We start from the raw sequence: 17,363 nt of genomic DNA on the forward strand, positions 1-17,363 counted from the left end.
TACAAGTAGGCCTAAGTCATGCACTCAAACTCAGAAGTAAAAGTTTAGTATCAAAAGTAAAATTACTCATCCTGCAGTAAGATATTCTCTTTGATGAATGACAATATGAGATTTTTAACACTCATGCATCAATTAATTATCATTTTACTGTTGAAGCTGATTGAAGTGGAGCTAGCTTGAATGAACTAGCTAGCTAGTTTCCGAATCAGGAAGAACACCTGAGTCTCTTTGGGGGAACCGCTAACAAGCAAGAGATCAATAGATATTGTGAGGGGTTGTAAGCTTTATTGTTGGGAACTATTGCATCAGTCTTAACCCTTTATAAGGCACTCTTCCCTATAAGCAACACTGAAATACTTGGAAATTTAAAAGTTCAACCCTGGAGTGTTATTGGTTGGTGGATATAAGAGGACTAGTTTGTTCGCATTAAAAAACTTCCTCACCCCTTTTTTTTAAACCTGTCATTTCTTGAACCTTTCCATTACAGGCAGGTTTAAAAAAAAAAAAAAAAAGGTTTGTTTGCAGACATCGAGTATTCATGTGAGCTTTCGTGTCGTGACTGTCGCGACTTTTCAAATAATTGCAAACTTCATCCTTCCACAGAAATGGCTGATGTTTTCAGAGGCCTGAACCTGCTTGAGACCCTCAAAGAATCCATAGAGAGCAATAAACTATCAGATGTCAAGGATGCAGTGGAAGATCTCCTGATCAGTAGGATCAACTTAGCTGTGGTGGGTGTCCGAGGGGATGAAAAAGACACTTTCATAAACTCACTCCGTGGCCTCGGACCTGGGGATGAGGGGGCAGCTCCGTCTTCACCCCCTGTTGCCACAGAAGAAGTGGCAGGCTATCCTAACCCTAAACATCCTGACTTCCGCCTGTGGGACCTGCCACCTGTGCCAGACACCTCCCCATTTGAACCCGAGGGATACATGGATAGAGTTAAATTCCTCCGCTACAATGCTGTCTTCATGACTTTCACACGTACACCACACCCCAACAGTGTGGAGGTGTTCTTGGAGGCCCGTTCACTGCAGCGACAAACGGCATACTTCATTCTCTTAGCTTCAGTAGAAGATACAGAAAAGAGCCTGGAAGAAAAGAGGAAAGTCAGTCTGGAAATACTGACATCAAAGGGTGTGACACAGCCTAAAGTTTATCTGGTCAGACCCTCCACACTGGAGAAGCTTGACTTCCCTGGTCTGTTGGAGGACATGAGCAAAGACCTTCCAGAAATCCGAGCCCATGCTCTTCTCTTGGCCCTGCCAACACTCACATCAAATCTGGTCACCCAGAAAAAGGAGGCATTCAAAGCACTGGTATGGGCAGCTGCCTCGCTATCTGGTGGAATGTCGGCTATTCCTGTTCCCCTGGTGGCCTCTATGGTGGACTCAAGTGTAGCAGTGCGGATCCTATCAAAAGCTCAGTTATCTCTGTGCCTGGATGACGAATCAGTTGAGAAACTGGCCAAACGGCGAGGCATAGAACCCGCAAGACTTAAAGGGCTGCGGACTTGTGTGCTGTCAGTGGAGATCACCAAAGGCGAAGTGAAGAAGCGACTGGCAGCGGCAGAAAAGGACTTGGCCACAGTTTCATCGAAGCTAGTGGAGATGGCAATGCCCAGACATGCCCGTTCTGCCAGCCGCTCCTTTGCTGCCATGCTACAGGCTTTAAATGGCGCGATTGATGAAATGGCGGTCGATGCTGAAAAGATAGTGGCTGCTGCTGTTGGGGAGGGGAAGTGAAGTCGAATGCTTTTCTGTTTGCTTGATGTTTCCTGTTTATGCGTGGTTCACCTTCACTTTGATGTTTTGGGATACAAGAAATGCACTATTTATACAATGCTTCATAAATTTTTTCATACTGTTTCACTGCTTTTGATGAGCATGAAGTTCTGTAAATACCGTGTAAACATCAATTCTGCAAATAAATGCCAAGTACTGTAAGCTGCTCTGTGCGTGTTTAAAAGACTTCGCCACATATGCTAAACAGTGACTTCCACTAGTAACAAAAGCATTCAATAGAGGAAGTGAGAAGAAGTTCAACTGCATGCTTATCTGTAATGGGGCAAATCGAAGGAAAAAATACTCTGTCACCTTCATCACGACACCTATGAAAGATTGTGTTCTCTGGCTTGCATGACCGTGTATGCAAATTTTTTAAGATTTTAAGTCAACTGTGAAAACTTCCTTTTTTTAAAAAAAAAAAACAAAAAACTCTTGAGCTAGGAGGGATGGTGTGTGCTACAGACTTCTATATGTGGATCTTCTGAGGTAAGAGCAAGCTTATTCTTAAATTAGTCTAAATTAGTCTTCTATTTCACTACCTACTTTAACTGGGAAGGTTATCTCCATCTGTAAAGGTTCACCACTATCTCTGAGGTGGTAGAATGTCTGTATCTAGAGAAAGGTGAGTTTTGAAACTCATGTAGCCTAAATATTCCATTTTAATAAAAAAGTAATAAAAAAAAGGACAAATCTGCCACTGTAGTTAAGTGAGAGAAGATAACGTATTTGTTTTCAGTGCTTCAGATTTTCTCTAAATGCACAACTGCCTTGAAATGAGGAAGAAAATTAAGTTTCTCTGACAACTACTTTGACAAAGAACAAGAACAGGAAGGAGAAAATGGGGGAGACTAGCTAATATGCTGTGAAAACTTAAATGAACCCAAAACTAACAAGGCTAGGTTACAGTAAAAAATAAGGATTCTGCGGTGTTATGATGTAAACAATTATGTACACACACACACACACACACACACACACACACTTTTTTTTGTTTCAGATACCCAGCTGATGTCCAATGTGAAAATGGATGCTCAGACTGTCGGGTGGTTGATATTTCTGGCCCTCATAAAAAGTAGGAATTTTATTACTCCACTTTGACAGCAGTGCTTTTTACAACATTTGCAGTGAAGTAAATTATATTATCTGGCTTTTCCACTTGTGTTTTTACCACCACAGATTTTTCTGCAAGTGGCTCAGAAGCTCCCTTTCAACTAGAACCCTCTGAGCTTATAGCTAAAGAGGGATCCTGCACTGAAATCAAATGCACAGTCAAAACATCTTTTCCCGCTGATGCTAATGATGCATACTGGTTTTGGATGAAGGATGCAGAATGGATACAGGACACCAAGAAGTTTAGTGCCACTATTGTTTACAGCACAAATAACACAAACCGTCCGGTCAGTCCAGAGTTTGTAGACAGAGTGAAATATGTCGGCACTCCATTTTCAAGTTGGGGAGAAAAATACTCACCACGGCCGCTGTGCAGTATTTTGATCTGTGACCTGAGAATAAATGACAGTGGAGAGTATTCTTTCAGATTTATGGGAAAACAACAAAGCCATGTGTGGGTAACTAGGAAAAATGTGACCCTCAAAGTTGAAGGTATGTATAATAATTGGCTGATCTGGACTAGGTTGGGTTAAGACTAAAATGAGGATTATTAGAAAATAAAATGAAGAATATGTGTAATACTGAGAGAAAAGTAATACTTTCACAAGAAAAAGACTTATGAAAGAATTAGAGGCATACGAATATATAAAGGTATTTATATACTGAAATATTACTATAATACAGCACTTGTTATTCTCTACCATCTCATGGCAGTTCCTAAGAGAGAAATTTTGAGATTATTCAACTATTGATGATGCTGTATTATAATAATTCTATATATTGCTCATTCCATTTCTTCTCAAATTGTTTTCTTTCATTTTCAGGAAATCAATGCCTGCTCACTTTTAAGAAACCACCTGCTGTGAAGGAAAACGACACGATAACACTCACATGCTCCACTTTAAGTTCATGTCCTTCAGACCCAAAAATTGAAGGTTTGCCACAACGTGATCCACCGTTGCTCACAAACTCTCAACAAAAGAAGAACATCACGGTCAGCTTTAAAGCCAGCTGGGAGGATGATGGGAAGGAGTTTTCATGCCAAACACAGGATAACACGGACAAATATTCTATTAAGAACATTAGTGTAACTGTTGAATGTAAGTTAAAGACAACACGTTTCCTCTCAAATTTATTCACAGGTCTTTTAATACATGAGCTAATACTTGGAACAACTGAAATCTAAGTTATATAGCTTTGATATAACTCAAACTAAATGCCTCTAATTCACAAGGTCATAAATAATACAGGTCAGACCTTTAATGAAACTGGTGCCCTCTGTTTAGAAATCATCATCAACATTTGGTAATGAGGTGTTGTTCCTCTAGACATGTAATGGCTCAGAAATCTCAATTTTTAAAGTCACACAATTGCAATAACTATAATTTGTGAAAGACGCATTCTTTGACTGTGTTACCACTTGAAGAGAGGATATCTGTACCTGCTTAATGTACTCATCAAATACGGCTCAGTCAAGTATGTCTCAGTTCTTGTGTATATTTGATGTCCTTTAACAATCCATCCGTGCTTGTTGTATGTAGACTGATTACTTGTATTGATTTTGTCTCCACAGATGCTCCTAAAAACATATTGACTAAGAGCCCTGAAAATGTCAAGAAGGGAGATTCAGTGACTCTCACTTGCTCTGCCAAAGGACGTCCTCCTCCAAAATTTTTCTGGTTTAAACGAGAAGGCATTAACCACTTGGAACAGTCCTCAAATGCAAATTGGACCATTAATTCAATCAATGAGTCACAGAGTGGACTATACTACTGTAAAGCTCGGAACGAACATGGAGAAATTCAGTCAAATAATGTCAACATTACTGTTGAATGTGAGTACTTCCCATGTTTTTTTACTTTAATTCACTTAAGACTTCATTTTCCCACAAACAAATAATCACCATATTTTGTCATTGTGAATTAACCTAAAAGAATGGGGAAATCTTTTGATTTAGATGCACCTCGTGTTGCAATAAAGATGACTCCATCTACCAATCAGACTAAGAGAGAAGGAGATCAAATGAATTTAACATGTGAAGTGATGAGCAGCCAGCCAAACCCCGACACCTACACTTGGAAAAAAGATGGAACAATTGTTGATTGGAAGAAGACGTATGTTGTTGCCAGTATCAAGCCTGAGCAAATAGGCAACTACACATGTGAAGCCACTAACAGTGTGGGTACCGGAACATCAAAGGAACTTCAAATCGAGGTTCAATGTACGTTTCACACTTCCTTGTACTGTGCGTGTCAGAGACTTGATGATAGCACAGGAAAGAAAAAAAATCAGCACTGATGCTGTACAGATTGTACCACCATCGAAAGCATACTGAAAGTCGTTTCTTTTTTACAGACCGGCCCATGAAACCAAAAATTGACAACCCTAATTTTCCTGACAACAAAGTGAAAGTTAATAGTCCCGTTGTACTCCACTGTAACACTACTGCCCGTCCTGCCCCAGACACATACTCCTGGTACCGTTACAGCAAAGATAAAAATATTGACTCCTGGACGTCCAACACAACTAGAGAAAACAGCCTAAATTTGGGGACAGTACAAAGAGCAGATGAAATATGTTACTTCTGCAATGCCACCAATCCCATTGGGACGGGACCTAACAGTGAAGAATCTTGCATCGAAGTACTGTGTAAGTAACTGTGTTCTACTGACAATGTTCTGTGATGTCAATGTTTTGTTAAATTTTTTACATGAAGTTGAATACTGAATAAAAAAAAATCTGCATTTATACCTGACTGACTGTTAGTCATAAAAAAATCACTTTATAATTGGATTTCCTTTAATTGATCGACATTTTAGATAATGAGGTGATTTGCTTTGTTCTCTAAATTTAGATGAGAAGACTGATTTCTCATTCATGTCTGTGCAGTAATATGAAGCAGGAACCAGCAGCTAGCTAGTTAGCTTAGCTTAGCATAAGACTGGAGAGTTGATTGACTTTAGGGCTTTGGACAGAGTCAGGCTAGCTCTTTCAATTTTTTTCCACTCTTTGTGCTAAGCTAAGCTAACCTGTTTCTGATTGCAGCCATACACTGTGGTATTGACCTTTTCATCTAACTCTCCACCAGAAAACGATTAACATTTCCTAAAATGTGAAACCCTCAAGAGTTTAAGCCTGCTGGACAGAGGCTGACTTCCCTCTCATGAGCTCCTCTTGTAATATATTGTGCAGCATGTTGAAAAATAATCAAGTCCTCCTGAAACTCAAGCATACACGTGCTTCCTCTCAACAGATCCTCCCACCAAACCCACACTCTCTATGGCTGCTGAGGTCACGGAAGGTCAGGCCATGACCATCACATGTACCACTGAAAGTCATCCAGCATCAACTTTAAGTGTGACAAGGACAAATTCTAAGCCTTTACAATTCCCTCAGCACAACATGTATCATGACCCCATCAACAATTTCAGCTTCACATTTAACGTGACTTCAGCCCACGCTGGCGTTTACTCCTGCAAGGCCCAGAACCAGGAGGGTTCAAACGAAAGTAAACAAAGGACGTTGGTGGTGAAATGTGAGTGATTCAGTGCTGCATTGTCTTTTTACCAAACAAACAGATCAAACTTTCCATTAACTTACTGGTATTTTATCTTGAAAAAAAAAAAAAAAACTTTACAAAAGTAGATCTTTCTCATCTATTCTTTCCATGTAAAATTAAGTCATTTGAATACATTCCCATTTATTTATTTTTTGTTTTGGTGACTATTGGTTCTGGCTTAATCATAATGCATATGGGGTTGACACAACACCTTAAACACCTGAGAAATTAGTGACAGAAAGTAACTACTTATTTTTAATCATGCACTGTAGAGCATACTTGGGTACCATTTTGAGGTACTTGAACTTCAAAACATATGATCAGTTTCAGAAATATGACGCCTTATTAAACTACCAAACAGTTTACAAAGTACTTCAACCTGCTCATCGAACATGCTGCATTGAAAACTGCTTACAAAAGAATGTATCAGTGATAATGATCTAGTAAAATAAAACTGGCATCTAATACTTATACTTCCTATATTACTACAAATACATATACTAAACATTTACTTTGGATAAAATCAATTTTTTTTTACTTTCATGTAAAAATCCAATTCAGTTAAAGTGTTTCCACTTCCAAATTACCAGTCAAATTTATAATTTAATTTTGTATAGGAATATATTGTATTTTACTCCCTTGTATATATATATATATATATAGTCCACCGTCTATATTCATTATTAACTGACACAATCAGACAGTGTTTGGATCTGACAGTTCTCCTTTTTACTATATTTTTTGGTAAATGCAGATTCTCCCAAAGACGTGACAGTTCAAGCTCGGCCTGATTTTCTTGTGACTGAAAATACGTCGTTGACGCTGCACTGCAGTGCCCAGTCCTTCCCACGGGTGACCTCTGTCACATGGATGAAGATGACTGGTGGGAAAAATGAAACCATCAAGGAGAATGCGAACTTCACCATAAAGTCTGCCAGTTTCTCTGACAGCGGGCTGTACAGCTGCGAAGCGAGAAATGAAATTGGAACTGTAAAATCTAAGCCAGCTGAGGTTAAAGTCAAATGTGAGTAAAATGATGCCGTCATCATGGTTTATGGATAAATGGGGAGGAAATATACTACATTACTGTACAGATTGTAAACACCGATTGTAAATCTGTTCAAATCCATGTGTTACCAACAACCAAATTTTCCACTGTTGTGTTGCGATGTTTCTTGGTGCGTTATCGCTACCAACTGTCACTAATCATCATGCACTTGAACGCATATATGCGTGTCCTTGTGCGCATTTACGCAATAGAAAAAAATGGAACCTCGTCATAAAACCTTTGCTCCACTGCATTAGTAGGTGTCAAACACTTGTTGTTAGTCAACAAGGCAGTTATACATGTCTGAATCAAATTTCCGGCCTTAAATCCCTCAAAATAAAAATAATGACCACTACACCCTTTGTTACAGGGTTGTGTCTCACGAAATTGTAGAGAAAAAAAAGTATATATTTGTGGTGTCATTCATATATGATCTTTAAACACTAAGAAAATGATTTTGTCCTGCTTTCCTTTCTCCTGAATTTCTCTGCTTAGATGCTCCAAAACACACAGAAATCTTCAGAGAAGCAGAGAAGCGGGAGCGTGACGGGAGGAGCTCCGTGAAGCTGAGCTGCAGCAGCCACAGCTATCCCCCCGTCAGCCACTATTCATGGTACAAGAAGATAAATGGCAAGGGAAAGGGTACAGTAGTGGGTTCGCAACAGAACCTCACAGTGTACTCGGACAAACCAGGATACTACTACTGCATCGCAAAAAATGATATAAACCAAAGATCGTCTGAGCCGGTGCCCCTGTTTCAGCGTGAGTGGATTTCAAGGCAACGTGTCTGCATCTGTGCTTCCATTCAAGGGACATGTCAGATGTTTTGTGGTATCAGACTTGACCAAAAAACATTTCCCCCCTCTGATAAAATCACAGCAGTTTGAAACTATGCTACGTGGTATTAAAGCAGTGTCTACATACTGATGCTTTGTCTCTCTCAACCACAGAAGACTTAATGAAGATCCTGGGGTTGTTCTTTCTCTGTCTTGTTATCCTGCTCATTATTTTGTTAATTCTCCTTGTTAACAGGTAAAGTATGAATAAGAAATAGTTTTGATTTAAAAAAAAAATAATAATAATAATGCACGTGTGATTGGCATGTGTAACCACTGTCATGCCCCGTTTGTGTTTTCAGAAAGAGGAAGAGAAAATCAATTCAACAAAGAGCAACAAACACACACCCCCAATCTGGGTTTTTGGTAACTGGTGATTTGTGCAAACTTTTCTTATTCTTTACCAAACACATCTATACAATTCATATATCTTTGCCTGTGTGTGTGTTTGTGTAAACCAATTCAGACTTGGTGGAATGGCTCCAGGAGTGGGAATCTGATGAATGAGACTATCTTGGCAGAGCCTTTCAGGAGCAGAGATGACCTCTTGCCAGACCAGCCGTGGCACTCAAACGCCCAGCAACGCCATCCTCATCCAGACAGCACGTAAGACAGCAGCCACACACTCTGTCCCCACACAGGACAAGGAACACTCTGTAGGACAGAGAGTCGGGTCGACTGCTACTCATACAGGAGTCAAAGCATCCATTTAGGATCCATCAGACACGAATGGCACAATGAGAGTCTGCCCTGTTATTTATTATAGTCAGTCACTGCGTGTTTTTATTGTTATCACTGTTGTTGTTCCACAGGCCTGCATCCAACATCAGCACTGTTTACTCCACTGTGAATCTGGCCCCTAGAGGACAGGTGGGTCAAGCAAGTCTGAATGCAACAACTTCATTAAGAAAACACTTAATAAAAGCAATATGGGAGACTTTACTAATTATGCCTGATTAACCTCTTAGTTATGTTTTAATGAGCAAAGGCCCAGTGTATAACAGGTTTTCCCTCCCTACCTATAATTATACAGGATTTAAAAACATAAGGATGGTTACTATTTAAGGAGAAATATTAAATTCTTGTGACTGCAATCAAACAACCCTTATGATCTCTTATTTAAAAATAAGTTTACATTTTTTATGACAATACTACAGATTCCCAAGGGGTGTTATTTTTCTATGCTGACTGCAAAAGATACCAGGATACAATATTTGTCTAGCTCTGTTTTAGACAGGTGGATGTGGCTTTCAATGATCAAGCTGTTGCTTTGCCCTCTGTCCACTGTAGCTGTGCTCTCACTGTTTGTCTTGTCATTTGCTGTCTGTGAGTACACTAATTGTTCAGTATTACGGCGCCGTGAATTAACAGACAACCTACAGCACTCATTTTAAAGCATGAATGAACTAATTCATTTGCTGCTGTATATTCACCAATGTCTTCCGTTTGCACCTGCTCAGGCTCCCACTGCACAAAAACCCACAAGACAGCAAGATGGACACAGCCCGGGTGATTCTCTCAACTATGCTTCTCTGCAATTTGGGGAGTCAAAGTGAGAATTTATGTTTTGCATATAATACCAGAACAAGAAAGGTGATATTTCATTGCACAGTTTTTGATGCTATTTGTTTTTCTAGGAACATACTGGTGAAAGCAGAAGAGGAAACAGTGTACTCAACGGTGCCCAAGCCGAGGCCCCTTAAAAAGGTCAGAAACCGTCAACTTTTTTCTTCTGTTAGGCTGATTTTATGACATTATATCAGTTGTTAAATATCTAGAAAAGAAGAAGTATTTCCTGTGTGGTACAGCTGTGTGCCCACAATGCTGAAGCAAAGAGGCTGTTTCCTGTTTATAAATTCATTCTGTGTATCAAACAAAATCATTAAATCAAGGAAATTGTCTTCAAATCCTCACAAGAATTAAATTGTTTTATATGAATTTTGCTCTGCATTACATCCAGATACTATCAAAAATTATGTCACAAATTATCTATTAACTGTCTCTGCTATCATCCAAGAATGAACAAGAAAGGCTGGAGGACTATGAAAACATCAATACAGTATATGTACCCAAATCTCCAAATCCATTAAACGATGACTCCGACACCAGTGAAGATGAAGCCGACCTCAACTATTCACGGGTGACATTCTCGGTAAAACCAGGACATCAGAAAGTCGACAGTGACTCCAGCACCTCTGATGAAGATGAGATTCACTACTCTGAGGTCAAAATCTGACTTGGGAGAGATTTTTATTCTACTTTACAATTCTGAGAGTCTGAGATATCCTGAATTTTGTTCATAATCAATGATCAGGGTTTATATAGAAAATAAGGGTTTTACTACTCTGCAGCAGTGATTCCCAAGCAGGGGTACGTTGGCAGACCACTGCTCTAAAGTATTTTGCAGTAGTTTCATCCCCAAAATATCACTTTTTGTGCATTCCTGCTTGCTAGTGCTGTGAACTTAATCCAAACCCACTGCACCTGAAATGTAAATATGGATCAACTGTAAAAGATTTTATTTTTAAAGTCCTGTATAAAGAAAATATGTCGCGACAAATGTACTTTAAAGTTTATTGATATTACTGTGAAGCACAAAATGACATGGCTGTAAGGAGGCTTGTTTCTGAAGTACGCATGTTCAAACAATGTACTATGCTTCATTCCATCACCTGCTTTGACTGTAGCTTTTGTATAACTGCCAACTGAAAAGCTGGAAGATTTACTTTTTGTGTTTATTTAATAAGCACAAACATTTATGTATTTTAGCAAAAACCAAATATGAATTTATCAATTAAAGTGTTTAAGTGTTTTACAGATATCACACTATAGCCTATGTGTTTTTTTCACTCTGCACAAAGGTTTTAAACAACAAAATTAACAGAAGCTACTCTAAGACAAAAGTTAACATTGAAATATTGAATATAAACGGTAGCATGATAAATGCGGCAGCATTTATCAATAGAAGTAAACTACATAGAAGAGTCTAAAGGGAACATTTAGACACTGTAGGTAGGAGGGAAAATTTATCATTACAGTCGATTGTGGGGAGGTTAAAGGTAAAGCCCCAGCATATCTACCAACTGTATATATTTCTAAATCATTTTTATTGTTTTTTTTTTTTTTATTATGGTAGGTGTTTTACAGTAAAGAGATACAAGAAGGATTGAAAGTTATAGAGACAGCAGTCAAGAGCCACAGGTGTGTGGCATCACTGTTGCTCAATTTGTAAAAAAAAAAAAAAAAAAAAAAAAAAAATCCTGCCTGCAGTGCAGATGTTAGACCACTCAGAATTCTTAGCTGGGCTTCTGTTGACAACTGAACACCACGGTTTGATCCAGTAAAGTTCTGTATCAGTTTAAAGGCCTGAATCCTGTGTCAAATGCCTTTTCCTTGTCCAAAATGAGTATTTGCAACAGTTTCTTCTTGCTTTGCGCCTCCACCATTGGATCCTCTGGTGGCCAGACGGATCTCAGCATATATCGTCTTGGAGGCCCCACCTCTGATCTCCCCTTCCCCCAGCTTACCCTTTCCATTGGCTTTATCAAAGTCCACATCTGCACTGTGGAGAGTGTCCATCTTACTTCCTCCTCTTTCCTCCACAATGACTTTATTGGCATGAACAATATCCACTTGAGAAGACTACAGGAGAACAAGAGCAATATGCTTAAAAAATGGAGAAGAAAATAATTTCTCTTTACCCAGTTAGATAACATCTGCACCACGGTTGAAGGAACAGTTCAACATTCTGGTAAACAAGCTTGCTTACTATGAAACCAACATTTTATAATTTTAGCTTGCAAGCAAGACTGATATGGTAATATCTCAATAAGTGAGAGTAAGAGTAACCAACATGAATTCAAGCTCACCACAGCTTCTCTTTTCCTATGAAGGATGAAACGTCTACCTCTCAAGATTACAGTGAGAAAGTACTTGAATCTCAAAGGTGGTACACAGTTTGATTCTAAGCACCCAACATGCAAATAAGTCAGTTCTTGCATGGCGTTTTGTTACTAGGCTAACAGACTCCTCTAGCTTCCAGTCATTGCTAAGCTAAACTGACCCAAACACATAACACTGATATCAATTTTCTCATCTAACTGTGGGTTTAAAAGCAAAAAAAGCTAAATTCCTGAAATGTTTAACTGGCACTTTAAATTCAGTGCCTTTGGCACTTGCTTGACAGTGTATCTGTCATCTGTTGTACATACATATGTGCAAGTACATAAACTCACCTCATTAGTGACTAAAAATTCTGAAGTGTCCACCAGTGCCTGGTTGGGTGAAAGGCTGCCTTTCCTCTTTCTAAGACAAACATAAAAAGCCATTGTTATACATACATTATTTATTGTTCTTCTTAAAAATCTCTTATTTTATGATCATGTTTACTGTGGCAATTTTCAGGGCAGGTCATGGTTGCTCACTGATGCTTGAGCCACACCTGCAATGGCAAACCCTTATCAGCTGTGTTCATGGGATCCTCACCTGCAAATGAGCAACAGCGGGACACACACCAACAGCATTCCCAGCGCTCCCACTGCAGAGCCAATCAACAGAGACACAGAATGGAGGCCTGAAAAGTCACCACACACCATATCAGAAAGAGGCAAACTGGAAAAAAAGAAAATATAAATATAAAAACGGCATCCTGCAGAATCCCATACCTATCTGAGTTTTACTGGAGGACACATTGAATGCCAAACTATCAGATCCCAGAGAGTTGATGCTGAGGCAGACTAGGGAGGGCATGTCTTCATCCAGACGGTATAGGGTGATGAGGCTCCTCATACTCATGCTCCCCAGGGGAACCTCCCTGATTGGGATGTCAGCAGAGTGATTGACAGGCTCCCCAGCCAATTCCCAAACCAGGGAAGGAAGCGGGTTCCCCTGGCTGTCACAGGAACATCGAAATTGCGATAAAATCTTGATGCAGCGGGAGGACGACAGGATCTCTGGGGCAACTGAGAAGGAGAAGGCATTTAGATATCTATGCATGCTCAATCACACTTCAGGGGAAAAATAAAAGCTTGCAATTATAAATAAATAAATCTCACATGTGACATCAATACTGGCAGGCTCGGAGTATTCAGCTCCGTGGACATTCAGAGCTTCACAGTAATACTGATCCTCTGAGAGTTTGGTCACATTGAAGGTGAACTCTGGCTCTGAGCCCACCATCTCCTTGTCTCTTCCAGCTACTCTGAACCAGGTGAAGTTCTTCACTGTTGGATTGGCAATACTTGTGCAGGTCAGAGTCACAGAGCTGCCATCCAGCACCGGACCAGCGGGGTCAGCCAACATTGAGGTGTTTTTAGGGGGATCTGAAAGAAACGGTGTGCAGAGTTTCATTTGTTTTCATAAGTTGTTTTCAAAATATAAGAAAAAAGAGGGCATAGGGCAGTGTCTATGCAGCATAGAAGCAGATTTACAATTGAATAACAAAACAACAAGATGTCATGACAAAAAAAACAACTGGACCAATGGCATCTGCTGGTGAAGATCATATGATATGTTTGAAAGCTTCAGACTATGACAACTACGACAAATTGACATTGTGTTGAGATGGTTTACACAACTACTGTTACCAAGGTCAAGAATTAATTTTGAACCTCATGAAGTGAAGTGTTTGTTTCACCATGCTTGTGATGAATGTGATGAATTTCATATTTTAGTGCTCTGACCATCCTATTAACTGGAGGTGAATTAGTGTTAGAAGCTAGAATGCATTTTAATAATGGAAACCATTAGCAACAGGAACAAAATGTATGAGGAGAAAACTGCAGGTTTGTGTACCAGTGCCTGGCTCACAGGCAGACTGACTGAATTTGTGTTTTGGGAGTTGAGCATTCACAGTTGACACTATAAAGGTTTAAGTGTAAAAGCTTCCAAAGTAAATATAAAACCGAGTTGTCTTTTTATTAAACAGAGACAACCTTTTCATTTTCTGTGGATGGAAATGACGTCTTAATGAGGACACAAACCAAACAAGACATCCACACATAAATTAACACACTGGCATACATGTGGACACACAGCAGAGCTCAGTCAGGATGGACCACTGACACAGAAAGGATTCTGAGGTTGACACGCAACATGACAATGCATTACTGTCCACAGTCCAGACATTCATACTCTGTGACTGAGTCTTGGCCCCAGATCATGTTTGGGCTGGATATATGGTACAGTAGAGCCATTTTCAGCATATGAGAACACTGGAAACATACAGTTGTGTTGTTTGTTATGAGTGTAAATCAACAAACTTCACTGTGTTAAATGAACTTACACTGAATGTCCAGCTGAATTGTTGCTGAGATTTCTTCTCCCAGGGCATTTTTTGCTTCACAGTGGTAGTCACCGCTATGGCTTGGATCAACACTGTGTAAAGCTAAGGTTTGTCCGTGCTCTTCATCTTCTTCATCACCTATGTACCAGGTATAGTTGGTCACAGATGGGTTGGCACGGCTCCTGCAGAACAGAGAAACAGAGCTTCCCTCCAGTATTGGACCAGTAGGATCCACAATTACTGCCGTGTCCTTGGGAGCAACTGGAAAAACAAACACGAAGTGTGAGCGCAATCCATGTTTATTGCCATCTATTTGTGGTCATCTGTGTCTCTGTTTTCGTCTGACTTACACTGTACATCTATTTGAGTGATGGATGAGTTCTGGGTTCCATATCTGTTACTGACTTTGCAGTAAAATTTACTGTCGACTTCTGTGACCGTGGTTGAAAGCGTCATCTTGAAACCCATTGCTGTCGCTTGATCTCCATCCACTTTATACCAGGTGTAGCTGTCCACGGCTGGATATGCGTTTGTGTGGCAAGTCAGAGTCACTGAGCTGCCCTCCTTTACAGGACCAGGGTAACTGACTGATGTGTTATTTGGAGGATCTGGAAGAGAATTTTGAAAATGTATACATATGAAAATTTTCTTTAAACCAGCAAGTGTGATGTGATGTGATTTTCCAATTAAAGAACCCATCCTACTGAGTAACATGTCGATCTTTTAGTAATAATGAATGCTTTATAAGACCTTTACAGGTTGTAACTACTCTCATTATAATTGTTAATAAAGCATTTATTATGGAACACCCAAAACAACAATAAGACATGGAAATGCCAGAAACATACTTACAAAAAACATGTAGGGTCAAACTTTCTTCATACAGAAGGTCGCTGTTGCCAGCTTGTCGGTTGTAGAGAGAGGTGCAGGAGATCTTCTGTCCATTGTGGAGGTAAGAAGCGGTGAAGTTCATAACAGAGGTCACAGAATTACTTTCCGTGATCTCCTCAATGTCACCTATACTGGGTGTCCATGTCACGGCTGGGGGAAGAATGGGACAGGGAGCAGCAGCCGAGCAGTCCAACCTCACCGCAATCCCCTCTTCTACCTCCAGCCTGGACGGATTTACCTCCAGCCTAGAATGGACTACATTTATAGTAGGTCTGGAGAGTGAATCTGAGGAGTGAGGAAAATGAGAAATTGGCAACGGAGATACCAAAAGATGTCGATTTCCATTTACAAAAGAAGCAGGACATAACACAAACCTTGAACTGTGATGAGGACACTCGTTAAAAAGTTGAACTTCAGCGCGTTGTCACACTCCAGCCTGAAGTAATAGTTGTCATGAAGGTTTGATGGCAGGTTGTTGAAGATGGTGGTGCAGTCCTTCTCTTGCAGGATCCCTGTTAGGCTTCCTTGCAGTATGTTTAAACTTGCACTTTCTCCAGTGAGACTGGAATCAAACACTTGTGTTCGGCTCCAGCTGCCTTTCTTCCATATGGCTTTACACGAATCATCCAGGTGTACATCATACTCTGGTGGGATGCTGAAACTGCAAGGGATGATCACACAGGATCCACTCAGGCCCTTTACTGTCTTGGGAATGGAGATTGCCCAATGTTGGCATAAGCTACCTGTGGTGAAACAATAGAGAAATAAATATCTGTAAGGGTGCACACAAAAATCAGTAATCCGACAAGTTGTAGGTGACACAAATTAATGCCTTAAGGTGCAACAAAATAAACCAAAAAAATTATTAACAAAATTAAACTATCCAGAATCCAAGCAGACAACCCCAAAAAGTAAATGTTAAGACAAAAGCAAATCTTGCAAAACCTTCAAGTAATTTTAAACAATGCACAGACATCTGGAAAGCTTTGACAAGCTTTTCAAATGTGGAATAGCTTACCTTGAAGTAGACAGCACATAAAGAAAACCTTTATAGCACCTGTCATGCTTTTCTGTCACACTGATGATCCTACAAAGAAATGATATCAATTAATTATTAATTATCTCCTATTTCATTTACTGCAGTAACTCCTGCTTTTAGAGTAAAATAGGATTTATAAATGATCAAAAGTTAGAGTAATCTATGTAATTAATGGCTTAACTTATATAACCGTTAAATACAGATAAATAATATATAATACTGTCTCCGGTCAAACTACTAAAGGGGGGAAATTATGTGCTTCTCTCCACTGACAGTATATAGAAAGAGGAAGGTGATCACCTGTGATGCATCATAAAACTGTGCATAGATAAAGATTTTAAAGAACAAACATGAAGATGGTTATTACTGTCTACATTGAAAATAGCATATGATTACGAAGCCAACGTATTTTCATCTTTTACATCGGCATATGTTTTGCATATGTTTTTCAAAGATGTATTCTGGAAAGTAGCCATCAAAACCAAAGCAGAAAAAAACCCAACTTGAACAAGTACAACAGGTGAAATTTTAGTAAAAATATGCAAGACTGAAAAAGTAATAAAATTATTCTCCAGTAGTGTGCATGAGTATTTAATTGGAAGCTTGTGACAAAGAAATAAGAATAATGATTTTTTCATATTATATACATATTTTTTTTACCTAAACAGATAAGTGAGAGTTATGTGACAATATTTTCTTCTGGTAATCATTTAAGTTTTCTGGAGATGAGGTCTTACCTTAAAGCCAACAATGATATTCAGCATACGGTGTCTTTATTTTCTGGAAAAAAGAGCATATTTGAGATTTAAA

At 39.4% G+C, this 17,363-nt stretch overlaps 3 protein-coding genes across 4 annotated transcripts; 2 read left to right on the forward strand and 1 right to left on the reverse strand.

Moving 5' to 3' along the window:
* Nucleotides 1-605: 605 nt before the first annotated feature.
* irgq2 (immunity-related GTPase family, q2) lies at nt 606-1,897 on the forward strand. Its single transcript, XM_041044955.1, has one exon. It carries the CDS (start codon nt 606-608, stop codon nt 1,743-1,745), a length of 1,140 nt encoding a protein of 379 aa, XP_040900889.1. The 3' UTR covers nt 1,746-1,897.
* Nucleotides 1,898-2,017: 120 nt separating this feature from the next.
* On the forward strand, nt 2,018-11,159 carry si:dkey-24p1.1 (uncharacterized protein LOC556718 homolog). Its single transcript, XM_041043382.1, has 17 exons — nt 2,018-2,273; nt 2,785-2,859; nt 2,964-3,389; nt 3,722-3,997; nt 4,471-4,731; nt 4,855-5,118; nt 5,253-5,546; nt 6,151-6,432; nt 7,211-7,480; nt 8,000-8,266; nt 8,455-8,536; nt 8,643-8,706; nt 8,807-8,946; nt 9,153-9,210; nt 9,801-9,892; nt 9,978-10,047; nt 10,358-11,159. The coding sequence occupies exons 2-17, from the start codon at nt 2,796-2,798 to the stop codon at nt 10,574-10,576; spliced, it is 3,129 nt and encodes a 1,042-aa protein (XP_040899316.1). The 5' UTR covers nt 2,018-2,273; nt 2,785-2,795; the 3' UTR covers nt 10,577-11,159.
* A 277-nt stretch (nt 11,160-11,436) lies between these two features.
* On the reverse strand, nt 11,437-17,349 carry LOC121185348 (sialoadhesin-like). Of its 2 annotated transcripts, none has more exons than XM_041043384.1 (11): nt 17,291-17,349; nt 16,533-16,601; nt 15,889-16,257; nt 15,476-15,799; nt 14,974-15,231; nt 14,624-14,884; nt 13,395-13,661; nt 13,005-13,301; nt 12,826-12,877; nt 12,576-12,645; nt 11,437-11,982 (listed from the first exon to the last, which is right to left on the reverse strand). In XM_041043384.1, the coding sequence occupies exons 2-11, from the start codon at nt 16,576-16,578 to the stop codon at nt 11,719-11,721; spliced, it is 2,208 nt and encodes a 735-aa protein (XP_040899318.1). In that variant the 5' UTR covers nt 16,579-16,601; nt 17,291-17,349; the 3' UTR covers nt 11,437-11,718. The 2 variants fall into 2 exon arrangements, with proteins under 2 accessions (XP_040899318.1, XP_040899317.1); XM_041043383.1 differs by having other exon boundaries at nt 12,826-12,913; nt 17,291-17,346.
* Between the last annotated feature and the right edge of the window lie 14 nt (nt 17,350-17,363).

This window comes from Toxotes jaculatrix, chromosome 8 (assembly GCF_017976425.1).
Source record: "Toxotes jaculatrix isolate fToxJac2 chromosome 8, fToxJac2.pri, whole genome shotgun sequence".
NCBI classification, from domain to species: domain Eukaryota; kingdom Metazoa; phylum Chordata; class Actinopteri; family Toxotidae; genus Toxotes; species Toxotes jaculatrix.